Source organism: Rana temporaria, chromosome 8 (assembly GCF_905171775.1).
Source record: "Rana temporaria chromosome 8, aRanTem1.1, whole genome shotgun sequence".
NCBI classification, from domain to species: Eukaryota; Metazoa; Chordata; class Amphibia; order Anura; family Ranidae; genus Rana; species Rana temporaria.
Genome location: NC_053496.1, coordinates 137133319 through 137147493, shown reverse-complemented (window position 1 = coordinate 137147493; position 14175 = coordinate 137133319). Strand labels below are relative to the sequence as shown.

At 41.0% G+C, this 14175-nt stretch overlaps 1 protein-coding gene across 2 annotated transcripts in view; it reads left to right on the top strand.

Annotated features, from left to right (window-relative positions):
• The window catches only part of ADAM8 (ADAM metallopeptidase domain 8), a 57264-nt gene that overhangs the window by 27960 nt on the left and 15129 nt on the right, over positions 1-14175 (top strand). For both annotated transcript variants that reach the window (XM_040320750.1, XM_040320751.1), the window contains 13 exons: positions 3967-4032; positions 4122-4190; positions 5786-5955; positions 6062-6143; positions 6342-6490; positions 6612-6789; positions 8692-8781; positions 8892-9084; positions 10320-10422; positions 11352-11535; positions 11938-12015; positions 13279-13363; positions 13482-13599. In XM_040320750.1, the coding sequence (XP_040176684.1) occupies positions 3967-4032; positions 4122-4190; positions 5786-5955; positions 6062-6143; positions 6342-6490; positions 6612-6789; positions 8692-8781; positions 8892-9084; positions 10320-10422; positions 11352-11535; positions 11938-12015; positions 13279-13363; positions 13482-13599 (1565 nt within the window). The remainder of the gene's footprint in view (positions 1-3966; positions 4033-4121; positions 4191-5785; positions 5956-6061; positions 6144-6341; positions 6491-6611; positions 6790-8691; positions 8782-8891; positions 9085-10319; positions 10423-11351; positions 11536-11937; positions 12016-13278; positions 13364-13481; positions 13600-14175) is intronic.

Genomic DNA, 14175 nt, shown 5'->3' with positions numbered 1-14175 from the left:
ATGGAGATGCGACTTTGGAGGCAACTTCCATTGAAATCTATGCATACAAGTCACCTTGAAGTAATACAGGAACCTTTTCTGAAGTTGGAGTGACTTTAGTAGTGTACATTAAGATGGCTCTCATTAACTATAATGGAATTTCTTATGTCAAGCGACTTGGGGCGACTTGAGGTCTGACAATTTGGATCCCAAGTCGCTGTAGTGTGAACCGACACTTACTTCAACTTTTGATGATAGTCGTAAACGGGTCAAATTAAGAGGGTGAATTTCCCTTACTGGAACATAGACCGCATTAAAAACCGAGAGGTTTTGTAATCTCTCGCCACTCTATCCAAAAAAAAAAAAAAAAAGTGTTGCCTTTAGTTTCACTTTTAAATGCAAAAAATAGTTTTCTTTTTCAAGGTGACAAACAGAAACCTAAAAAAAAAAAAAAAAAAAGGTGACAAACAGAAACCTATCACATTGAAAAAGAGGGCAATTGTGCTTTCGAAACATTGCTGTAACTTTTTGCTAATAAGGAACTTCAGTTAATCTTTCTTGAGAATCCAAATTATGGTGTGCTGGCTTTCTCTTCATTGTTGGATTGAGCATGGTACCACCATAAAGCCACGCATCCACCCTTCACAAGGGTTACCTATAGATATATATCTGTGCAATATGCTTTGATATATTTTAGATTTCAAATGCTCTGTGTTTTTGTTATGGAGATTTCTCCTTGTTTCCTATTCTGTCAATCACCCGCCACTTGGAGAAGAGGTGAGAGTAAGGTTTCCCAATGTGGACACAAGCAACAATAAATCCTGACAGGGTGCATACCAAACACTCTTGATTTATAGAAAAACATTTTTTATTGTTGTGTGTATCTCTTTAGTTGAATTTCCCAAAATTTCCTGTTCTGTCTGACACCCATGAAACTGACAGGAAGTGAGCTGACACATCCCAAATGAGAACAGACAGCAATGAAATGTTGACAGATGCTCTAACCCAGGGATATGGAATTAGCAGACCTCCAGCTGTTGCCAAACTACAATTCCCATGAGGCATAGCGAGACTCTGACAGCATCAAGCATGAAACCCAGAGGTAGTAGAGGCATGATGGGACTTGTAGTTTGGCAACAGCTGGATGTTGCAATTGCATATCCCTGCTCTAACCTAATACTGTAGATTTGTGTAAGCAGGCGCTCTGTGATAATTCCCCCACTTATTGTTATATCCAGAAAGGTTTTGGCTGGAGTGGTGGATTATGGTGTCACCAGACATGAGATGACTTTCTCTACCTGGCTGTTTTTGGATAAAAAGGGTTTCTTAGGGCTGGGGTGACCAGTTCAAGTCTGCACATCTAACCACTTTTGTTATTATAGGGCACCATTGTTTAACCAATTAGTAATCATGATAGTTTGGGTCCCATGAAGATCTATGTTAATGTAGATAGTACAGACCCGTGTTACTGTTCATGTGAAAGTTGGTTCTGATTCTGATCTTTCCTAAAAATGTTTATGAAGATCCAGGTTGGGTTTATACATGGTTGAACATGCATGCTGTGGTCTTCTTGATTTGGCAGGATAGGGGAGGGATTTAAACACTTTGTTAAAAACAGTTCTGGAGATCATGCATTTTGTTCTGGCTGCATGATTTTTGGCATAAAGGCAGAGCAGAGTTCATTAATTCTTAGCAATCTATCATGCATCATCTCACAAGCTACGGCTTCATCAGTCTCCTTGCTCTTTACATGCTGCTGAGAGATTGCACACTGAATTCAGTAGCCAATAATTGTAATTGTCCTGTTAATACTACCAGTGCATCAAAGATTGTTTAATCTAAACATTGCAAAAAAAAAAAAGGAAAAAAATCCGGTATCTTTGGATTGTATTTTCAGTCCCGGAAGTTATTTATGATATGTTGTACAAGAAAAAACATGTTACCAAACAGCATCACGGTTTCTTCAGAAGACTGATAAGTTCTTGCATTTGCCAAATATAGAAGTATTTCTTTGAGGTTTAATTACTTAGAAGATGACTGTTCTTTGAGGACAATGTATAAAATGCTTGGCTTCCCAATCTCCATCTTGCTTCATGTTTTGTTTCCTGCTATAGAGTTAAGTCAGCAGTTTCTTATATTTCCCATGGTGTCCATTAGTAAGACTAAGGCCCCTTTCACACGTGCGGACCGTATGTTAGCATTTTCATCCATCCGTTGCAGATGAAAACGGGACATACATTGGTCCCTATGTGATTGTGGGTGTCAGCAGATGACCATCCGCAAAGCTCTGTTTTTTCGGACGGAAGAAAATCCTATTTTTCTTCCGTCTGGCGGATCGGATCGGATGAACACGGACATATGGTCCGTGTTCATCCGATCCCCCCATAGGGGAGAGCGGAGGAAAGACAGGGCGGTCCTTGCACAGTGTGTGGGGACCACCCTGTCAGCCGACGGCTCAGCGGGGATTTTACGGAGGATCCCCGCTGAGCTTTACGGACACACGGAGGCGGATCATTACTGATCCGCCCCGTGTGAAAGGGCCCTTGGGGTTTGGGTCTGCACTTCTACTGCCGCAATTACAAAAGTGGCATTAAACCTTTTTTGCTTTTATTTTTTAAGGCTTTTTTTTCTCTTTTATTTTCAACCTCAGCCGATAATCACTTCCTGTCTTTGGGTGTCTCTACTCTGGATGGAAGACAGCAGCATTGTCAATCTGAAAAAAGGGCGGTGTTAGATACACTAGCAGCTTTAGATGGACTTGACTAATGAGTTAAAGCTGAGCTCCAGCTAACACTGAGGCTTTATCAGGGGCGGACTGACCACTCGGCACTGCCCGAGGGCCCCATGCCACTAGTGGGCCCCATCAGGGTTGCCAGCCTCAGTAAAACCAGGGACAGTATATAAACATCTGTGTTTTTTTTTTTTAATCCCAAGATTATAGCTGCCCCGCCTCTCTAGTACCTTTTAAGTGTGTGTATGTGTATTCTGTGTGTATGTATACTGTGTGTGTCCCATAATCTATTGCCTGGGGGCTCCATAATTTTCTATTGCCCGGGGGCCCCATGATTTGTCAGTCCGCCCCGGGGCTTTATTCACTGTAAATGAACAAAAACTGAACATTGCAAGTAGTAAATGGTTTGTCTCAACCCCTTAGGCCCCATGCACACGAGACGCTGCTAAACTCGAGTTCAGAGGCATTTGCGCATTTTTTTCAACTGCCCCTGAACACATTTAATGTTATCCTATGTGTCCATGCACACAATCACGTTTTTTGGCTTTTTAAAGCAGTTGGGTTTATGTCCGTTTTTTCAGACGCAAAATTTTGGGTTCAGAAGCGTTTTATTTTTGCGTTTTAGACTTTGGGAGGGTCTACAATGTCTTTGAGATAAGCGCTGACAGCCGCAAACGCAGGTAAAACGCGGCAAATCGCGGCAAACCGCCGCGCAATTCGCGGCAAAAACGGTCATTTTAAACCCCGGTTTTTGCCTTTGAAAACGTGAGTTTAGAGGTGTTTGTAATTGCTTCTCGTGTGCATGGGGCCTTAAATGCCTGGACCACTTAGGCTGTTTAAAGTTGAAAAATACAAACTTACTGGCTAGATCATCAGTTGAAAATAGAAGCTGAAAAGGGTAACAGATGCAGACACGACATCTAAGTATTAGTAAACTACAAAATATTTTTTTTGGGGGGTTTAGTACCGCTTTAAGGATTCTGCATTCTAGATTTTTAATCTTTAACAATATGAAGAATGAAAAAGGAGGGGTAGAACATTTAAAACGCCAATGTGTTTGGAACAGAGTCGGAAATTCTGAGGATTTCTCGACACCCAAGTCATTAGGACATTTGAAAGGGTAAACTCCTGACACCACCTATACATTTAATTCCACAATGGATACAAATGAATCTATATATTTCAGTCAATAATACAATATATTTTCAATACAGAAAATTGTATGAAGTAAAACATTTCTTTGAAATCTCTTTTAGCGATCTGCTCAACTACAAACTGGTACAAGATACGTGGAACTGTTTCTCGTGGTTGACAACGCGGAGGTAAATGATAGATCTTGGGAAAATCCATATCACCATCGTATCACTTTCCACCACTGGTTTCTATAGTATTTGTTTTTGTTTCTTTGCAGTATTTAAAGTACAAAGATATACCTACAGTCCAACACCGCATGAAGGAGATCGTTAATCATGTAGACAAGGTGGGAGCATGTAAAGATCCTATTGGGAGTTGTATTACCATCACTTATAATGATTTTACTGACAATATGCAGACAAGGTGGTGACCTCTTTTATGACTAATGTATGTATGTTGTAAACTGTTCCTGCAAAATGTGATAAGGATTCCTTAGCGCTAAATAAAAAAAAAAACAATGAAGCAAAAATGTTGCAGCATTCTAGTTCAGGCTTGATGGATCCATCTATAAATTTGTGTAATGAATACAATTTATAAAACAACATTTTAGGATACATATTCAGGGTTTTTATATTTTTGTATGGCAGGTAATTTAAACAAATATTTAAAGTGTTTTACATGGAACTAGTATAAGTACCTGCATCTGTCTTGAGATCAGCCTCCAGTCTTTCCCATGTAGGCTTTGTACACACGACCGAGGAACTCGTCGTAAATGAAACATCGTTTTCCTCGACGAGTTCCTTGTTAGGCTTGTCGAGAAACTTGACAAGCTTGCTTTTGCGTACACACGGTTAAGACCAAATCTCCTCGTTCTCAAACGCGGTGACGTACAACACATACAACAGCAGGGGAAGTTCGATTCCACTGGCACAACCCTTGGGGCTGCTTTTGCTAATCTCATGTTACTGCGTGTTAATTAAAAGTTTGGTAAGAGACGATTTGCTCTTTTCAGACTGTTACAGCGTGACAAATGTGCTATCTCCATTACAAACACTACTTTTACCGAAGGTGCGCTCCCGTCTCATACTTTATTCTGAGCATGCGCGGGTTTCTTAGCATACACACGAACGTGTTTCTCGACGAAAACCAGCCCAACGAGGAACACGACGAGGAAATTGAGACTCGAGTCGAGGAAAAAGAGAACTTGTTCTCTTTTTTTCTCGTTGAGTTCCTCGACAGTTTCCTCGATGAAAAACATACACACGACCGTTTTCCTCGGCAAAAAAGCTCTGCCACCAAGTTTCTTGATGGATTCTGTCAAGGAAAACGGTTGTGTGTACGAGGCCTTATTGTTGAATCAGAGGTTAGGGGAAGATAGGATTGGACGGGTTCTTTTGCTTTCCTGCAGTGTGTTGTATAGGGAGGTCTAGGATGTGGATGTGCTGTCTACAATTGAGGCCCCGTACAAACGTCCGAGGTACTCGATGGGCAAAACACATCGTTTTGCTCGTCGAGTTCCTTGTGAAGCCGCCGAGGATCTCGGCGAGCCGAAATTTCCCATTGAACAACGAGGAAATAGAGAACATGTTCTTTATTTCCTCGCCGAGATCCTCGTCGGCTTCCTCGGCCAAAAGTGTACACACGGCCGGGTTTCTCGGCAGAATTCAGCTCCGATCGAGTTTCTGGCTGAATTCTGCCGAGAAACTCGGTCGTGTGTACGGGGCCTGACTCTCTGAACTCAATTACAAACTAATTGGTGGGTAAAAATGTGTAAAGAATGTAATACTATTTATAATACTATTTTACATATAATTGGCTCATAAAAACAACCCACTGTTATGAGCTTGGTTTTGTATATAGATGTTCTAAATACTGATATTTGTGTTTAATCTAGTGTTTGTACACGTCACATAAATTAATTTTATTTTTATTTTTTTAAAGCTTTACCGCTCCCTAAATTTCCGAGTGGCTCTTATTGGTATGGAAATTTGGACTAAGCGAGACAAAATAGTAGTGAGCTCTAATGCTGGTGTGACCTTGGATAATTTCCTGAGCTGGCGCAAGAGTGACCTTCTTCGAAAGAAAATGCATGATAATGCCCAGTTTGTTACGTAAGATTTAAAATGTTACTTATTACCAACTCCAGAATTTCACTTTTTTTTTTGGTGATGGCATTTGACACGTGTTAACATTTACCTGTGTTTTTCATATATACAGTGGAGTGGACTTTGAAGGGAGCACTGTAGGTCTGGCCACCAAACTTGCAATGTGTACAGGGGATTCTGGAGCTGTTAACCAAGTGAGTACCATTATATAATTTTTGTCTAATTTGTGATGATCAACAAATTTTGGATCTCCTTACGAGACGGCTGAATTTTTTAGGCTTGTAAACGTAAAAGGACTGTTTCTCTATATATTTGTATTTATTTATCTGAAACTTTGCTTGGCCCACCAAACTCTTCCTTTCATTAATTGCAATCTCAATCTAAAACCCCAGGACCACAGTACAAATGCCATTGGCGCTGCTTCTACCATGGCGCATGAAATGGGGCACAATCTTGGCATGTCTCATGATGAAGATGTAACCCAGTGTACCTGTGCAGTCACCAGGGACAAAGGAGGCTGTGTCATGTCAAAGAGTGTTGGGTAAGTACTGACATATATTTCTGTGTTTTTAATATTCCTTGCATTGCAAGTGTGTGTACCTGCAATTTAACTTTCATATTGTCTGCAATTAAGTTTTTTTCTTTTTTTTTCTTTTATGCAGTATAGTGTACCCCAAGATTTTCAGCAGCTGCAGCCGACAAGACCTGCAAACTTTCCTTAGGGATGCTAGCCCTAGCTGTCTATTCAATGTCCCTGATAGCACCCAGCTATTTGGGGGTCCAGTGTGTGGAAATGAATTTGTGGAGAGTGGGGAAGAATGTGACTGCGGAACACTTGAGGTAACATGCATTCCCAGAATATATATACAATTATTGAATGTATACATTCACAAAAATATTCATATACAATAAAGCATGCTATTCACTATGAGATTTGTATTTTGTGACATGAGCATGACTCGTATAGAAAGCAAAATGTAAGAATCTTGAACTACAACACTTTAGATTCTTCACAAGTCAAGAACACTATTTCAAGTGGTTGTTCGCTCCTGAGCCCCGCTTCTGCATCCATTGACACAGACAGCATGACTTGGCCCTGCTCCCTTATCACTGGAGTTAATTGACAGAAGTGGCTTTTGCTGCTATCAATCTGCCCAATGAGGAGGGATACAGTGGTAAGACACGCTGCTCTTATGCGTGTTGCTTGGTGGGATCAGATTTGATAAAAATAAGGTTGAAGGGGATAGGCAGGGCTGGGGGGATCCTGCAGCAGAGAAGGTTTTATATATAGAATGCCTTAAGGTAAAAAATAATAATATTCAAAGCAAACTCACCCATCTTTCCATGCCTCCAGGCTTTGTTTTGCTTAAAAATCACTTTGAAAAAAATGGCTGTGGCTATCTAGAACCGAAAATTCATATAGCATTTACTTCCTGGAGTTCATCTGCCCTTAGCTTAGGAATGCAGGCAGGAGGGTGTGCTAAGCTGAGACAACCCATCCTACTCCACTGAAGACTCCTGGGATGTATGGCACACTTTGCCTAGGCCTGAAAACCAGGAAGTAACAAAAAGTTTATACAAGTAAATATAATAATACTTTCAAATCTGTTTGCTAGTGCTAGAAGAATAAGGATTAAAGACAGTTAATATTGATTGAGATAGAGAAGTTCCACTTTAAAGTGGAGTTCCACCCAAAAATGGAACTTCCGCTTTTCGGATTCCTCCCCCCCCCCCTCCGGTGTCACATTTGGCACCTTTTATGGGGGAGGTGGGAGCAGATACCTTTGTAATCCAGGTATTTTCTTCCACTTCAGGGCATAGATCGCTGCAGCATCTTCAGCGATCTATGTCCCCGTCCCCCCCGCTGTCTTCTGGGAGACACACAGGTGGTTGTTAAGCTACTTAGTGTTCGTGCTACAATCCCCTCTGTTATAATAAATGTTTTTCCCCGGGGTATGTGTTTTGTAAAAAATACGCCACTTTATTCCTTATTTTATAGCGCCGCTCTGCGCTCGCATGACTGGCCGCCTCTCTTCTCTCTCGATCTGGCAGCAAAGTGGGCAGGGCCGAGAATACCCTGCTGACGTTGGCCAGGAGAGGAGAGGCGACCAGTTACGTGAGCGCTGAGCGGCGCTAAAAAATAAGGTATATAGTTGTGTATTTTTTACATAATTGGGGTAAATCATTATAACAGAGGGGATTGTAGCATGTGCACTAAGTTATGATAGCAGCAGGAAGAGAGGGCCAGGGAGTGATCGGAGCCGACAGGCAGGGAGGGAGGGGGGAGAGGAGGACAGAGGGGAGCTGCGGATTACAGAGGCACATAAACTGACAACTGTGTCAGGACTCAGCAGCTATGATAAACCGTGGTCAGTTTACAGGGGGGAGGGCAGAACCAGGCAGGATCAGCCAGGTATTTCAGGAGATAGAAACGGCCAAATGACATAGCACAAGCATTGTGCTGTTTATGCTTTTAAAGGAACAGGATCCTTTTTTTTGTTTTTGTTTTTGGGGTTACAAACGCTTTAACTTAAAATCCTCTAGGACAGTTTGTGTAAACTCAGTGAGGCTGATTTACTTAAGGATTTGAGTATGTGTACACAATAAAAGGTTTCAATTATCCAGTCATGTGCAGATGAAATCCGTAAACAGGGATTTCTCACGTCCTTCAGTAAATCCGCCTCAGCATGCTAAAGAAGAAAGTAATATACTAATGCATTATTGCTTTGTCTGAATTTTCAGGAATGTACTAACCCATGCTGTAATGCCACAACATGCAAACTGAAAGAGGGAGCAGAGTGTGCACAAGGAGAGTGTTGTCGGCAGTGCAAGGTACACATTTCAAGCTAATCTAATGTTAAATTATTGGTATGATTTCTTCTGCAAAATGAATGTTTCCTTGCTAGGACATGTAAATGATTCTTACTACTGCTTTTTGTCAGATTCGTCCAGTTGGGGAAATGTGCCGCAAGAGAAAGGGAGAGTGTGATCTTCCAGAATATTGCACAGGAAATTCTGCTCAATGTCCGGAGGATGCCTTTCAGGAGAATGGGCTTCCTTGTTCCAGCAATGGCTACTGTTATAATGGACTATGTCCATCCCTTGGTCAGCACTGTAAGACTCTCTGGGGATCAGGTATGATCACTAACTTATAAAAGACAAATGTACTGATAAAATACCTAGCAAATCTTTCATCCTGGTGTCAGGCCCCGCACACACGTCCGAGGAACTCGACATGCCAAACACATCGAGTTCCTCGTCGAGTTCAGTGTGGAAGCCGCCGAGGATCTCGGCGGGCCGACTTTCCTCATTGAACAACGAGGAAAAAGAGAACATGTTCTCTTTTCGGCCCGACGAGTTCCTCGTCAGCTTCCTCGCTGAAAAGTGTACACACGACCGAGTTTCTCGGCAGAATCCAGCTCCGACCGAGTTTCTGGCTGAATTCTGCCGAGAAACACAGTCGTGTGTACGGGGCCTCATAGTATTCTGTATTGGTTTTATAATAAAAAGCTGTACATATAATTTCATTACATTTGGACAATATAAACATATAGACCTTCATCTCATGAGCAAAAAAAGCTATGCGCCATAGTCTTTAGTGAACAAAATAAAACCTTGTTAACTAGATGTTTTGGAAGAATGGACTTTTTCATTACATTGTGTGATATTTTATTACATACCGTATTTGCCGGTGTATAAGGCGACCGGGCGTATAAGACGACCCCCTAATTTTACAGTTTTTTAAGATTTTTTGCCTGTACTCACCGTATAAGATGACCCCCACTTCCTAGGCTTCCGGCGCTTCATATTTCTTCGTTCTGGAGCCATATTCTTCTTCCTTCTTGCTGTAGCTGGAGCCAATCACTGTGGGCGATGTATTCTATTAATGAATACAAAGCCTGCTTGGATTAGCAGAGACTGTAACATCATCAGCCCACGCCTCTCTGACTCTCAAAGCCAATCCGAGCAGGCTACTGTATGTATAAGATGACCCCTTCTTTTTGGCCAGTTTTTTTAAGTGTAAAATGTAGTCCTATATGCCAGCAAATACAGTATTTGTACTCAATATGCATCTTATGTTACTATGTAACTATGTAATATGCATCTTGTATAGGGTGACATTGTCACTGGGGTTTAGCTGTTTGCTTCCAGCATTGCTGGATGGAACCAGGAGCATGGTGAAATTGTAGTATTGAGTATGCTGATAAATCCAGACTTCGGCTGAATTCTAGGATCTTTTTCGGATCCATAACTACTGTGTACATGATACCAGAATTTTAATGGATCGGTTCCTGGGCTCATGGCATGCAAAGTTTGTATGACCTTACAGTAATAAATTGGTTTATTGACAAGGCAATATTTTCTTCCAGATGCTCAGGTTGCACCTGATGACTGCTTCAGGAGCAATGTTCATGGCAATAAGCACCTGCATTGCAAAAAGACTGAGTATGGATACAGTAGCTGTAAAATAAAGTAAGTATGGATTGTATTATGCTTTATAAGATGCAGGAAAAACAGAGATCCTACATATCTTGTGATAGTGGTTGTGACTAAGGAGCCATTGCCGTTAACTGACATAGTATTTTACAGTTTTTCTAATATTTAGAACCACACAGTAGTGAAATATGAAGCCATGTACAACTAATGCCACGTACACACGATCGGTCCATCCAATGAAAACGGACTGATGGATTTTTTCATCAGTTATCCGATGAAGATGACTGATGATCAGTCTTGCCTACACACTATGGCCCCGTACACACAACCAAGTTTCTCGGCAGAATTCAGCCAGAAACTCGATAGGAGCCGTATTCGAGGAAACCGACAAAGATCTCGTCGGGCCAAATAGAGAACATGTTCTCTATTTCCTCGTAGTCAATGAGGAAACTTGGCTCGCCGAGATCCTCGGCGGCTCCACAAGGAACTCGATGAGCAAAACAATGTGTTTTGCTCGTCGAGTTTCTCGGACGTGTGTACGGGGCCTATGAGTTAAAAAAACGATCCTGTCAGAACGCGGTGACATAAAACACAACGACGTACTGAGAAAAATTAAGTCCAATGCTTCCAAGCATGCGTCGACTTGATTCTGAGCATGCATGGATTTTTAACCAATGGACGTGCCTACAGACGATCGTTTTTTTTCTATCGGTTAGTTAACCATCAGATAATTACGTTCCTAGTTTTTTAACCAATGGATAAAAAACCGATGGGGCCCACACACGATTGGTTAGTCTGATGAAAACGGTCCATCAGAATGTTTTCATCAGACAAACCGATCGTGTGTACGCGGCATTAAACTGCCATTATTTGCTCTAAGTGTGCAGGTGTGTGTGTTTTTGATGTATGTGCAAAAGTGATGAGCAAGAGTGATGAATAATACAGTTGCCATTGTTATGTTACAGGGATGTCAAGTGTGGTCGAATACACTGTGTAAGGGGAGCAGAATTCCCTATAACTAACAACAAGTATGTGATAAAATTACTTGGTGGACAGGAGTGCAAAGTGGCTGAACTGTCTGATCAGGAAAGTGGAGTAACAGCTGACCCTGGAATGGTGCCCACTGGCACAAAGTGTGGCATGGGAATGGTAAGATGTTTAACACTTCTAGCATTCAGTGCTCTTACTGATCTAGTAAAGTCATAAATTCTAATCATAATGATAAATAAATTACAATTTTAATTTGTGATTGATTTAATTATCTAAAGGAGCAGCTGTTATATATTATATGTGCAAATGTAGGTCTTTATACATTCATGTGTATGTGTATATCTATCTACGCACACATATATAAAGACCTAAATTTGCACATATATCAAAGCTGCTGCTTTCAAATAATTAAACCCAGCACAAATTCAAATTGTAATTTTATTTACAATTATGATTTGAATTTATGACTTTGAATTTAATATTATTGATCTAGGAAAGTGCCATGTATATTTCTCAAGTGTAGTTAACAACTCACCAACAGTTAGTATTCTTTTGTTGTAGGTCTGTTTTGAAGGGGAATGCAAGGATTTATCCGTGTATGGAGACAAGAACTGCTCTGCAAAGTGCAACAACAGAGGGGTAAATATATTCCATTTAATTTCTGTGTATGTTTCTATTTAACCCCTTAGGTAACCCTAATCTGTTCTAATGTATCGCCTTCCTCTTCACCATTTATTATTATTTTTGCTAATTTGAATAACTTGTTTTTACAATTTATATGTAAACTTTTTCATTTGTTTTTCTTGTGTTACAATTAATAAATTGTGCAAAATTTTAAAAGGCCTTTTTTTTTTTTTTTATAAATAACATTGCTGTAGGGACATATCAATGTATATCAATGTATACACCATGGTAGGGCTATGTTTACACGATGATACACAAATGTTCCATGCATCCCTTGGCGGGCAGTCCCATTGATGTCTATTGGAAAACATTGGCTACACGGACATAGCCGCTGCTCCCGTGCTCGACCCTGAATGCACACTGTCTGTGTTTTGGGAGTGTTCACTTGCATCTGCACAGATTGAGAGCAGTAAAATGAAGGGGAAATATTTGGACAGCCGCACTCCAGAAATGTTGCTTTTATTGTAAAAATCAAATCACAGCATACATGTCAAGGCAAACAGGATACCACTGACGCGTTTCACACCAAAACGTTGTGCTTAATCATAGCTATCAGCACCCATGGCCTCAGATCTGGTGAAGAGGTTCATCGCTTACATCTTCTGCCTTGAGCGGTAACTTCCCTTCTCTGTCTGCCTTTGAGATTGGGAGCATCCCTATAGATATCAATGAGACTGCCTGCAGGAAGGTGCATGGAACACCTGTGCAGATAAATCTGACCCTCGGACGGGATACATATTGATATACGCTGTGTAGACTAGGCCAAACACTGGTCAAACTAGGTGTGACTTTAGTTGCATTTTTCTGCCTTTCAAATGCATAGAAAATAAAACAATATTTGGCAATATTGCCAAAAGAAAGACTTGACTGTCCCAAATATGACAGCCCGACGAGGAACACAACGAGGAAGTTGAGACTCCCGTCGAGGAAAAAGAGAACTTGTTCTCTTTTTTGCTCATCGAGTTCCTCTACAGTTTCCTCGATGAAAAACATACACACGACAAAAAATCTCTGCCACCAAGTTTCTTGATGGATTCTGTCGAGGAAAACGGTCGTGTGTACGAGGCCTAGGTCTTGCTTCATTCACAGTACTCACGTACTCATCATTATAATGAGTCTTGTGAGATGGCTATGTAGAACCATGTTGCAATATTCAACTGAATTATGAACCACAATAATAAGCCTGAAAATCTCAAATGTGTTTTTGTGTTTTTCTAGATCTGTAACCATAAGCGACAGTGCCATTGTGACCCTGGTTGGGCACCACCATACTGTGACCACAAATTTACAGAAAACTCTGCAGGTAGCAATCCATAAATAAAGCACTGTGACATTTTTCTTGTCTCTGTGATACTGGCTTACCCTCATTCTCTGCTAAGAAACAAATGACATAGTCACTTTCTTCTTTTTTTTTTCTTCAGATCAGAATAGAGGGCTTCTCATTGTTGGAATTCTAGTCGCAGTTTGTGTTTTTGCTGTAATAGTTGCTGGAGCAATGTTCTACTACAGGAAGAGACAAAGGAAATTTCCACAGAAAAGGTGAAACCTTTGTCATGATTTGATATAGGTCTTGGTGAAATTTTAAAATAGATGTCCAATTGGGGGTCATTTTGTTGTCCCCACGTAATGTGTGGGAGAGGGCCCATTATATACAGTATGAATACTTTGTTTTCTTGATATTTCCTTTAATTGGTATTCTCAGGCCTCGTACACACGACCAAGTTTCTCGGTAAAAACCAGCAAGAAACTTGCTGGGATTTTTTTTTTGCCAAGGAAACCGGTCGTGTGTACATTTTTCGACGAGGAAACTGTCGAGGATCCCGTCGAGCCAAAAAGAGAGCATGTCTTCTTTTTCCTCGATGGGAATGGAGAAACTTGCCTTGTCGAGTTCCTCGACAGCCTAACAAGGAACTCGACGAGGAAAACAATGTGTTTTGCCCGTCGAGATCCTCGGTCATGTGTACGAGGCTTCAGAGTTGTATACAAGATAAGCATTCCATTGCAATTTAAATGCAAATCAAGGACATTCAGCCGCCCTAAAGTATTTTTAATGTTCTGTAATGCTGCGGACACACGCTCGGAATTTCCGACAACAAATGTTCGATGGGAGGTTGT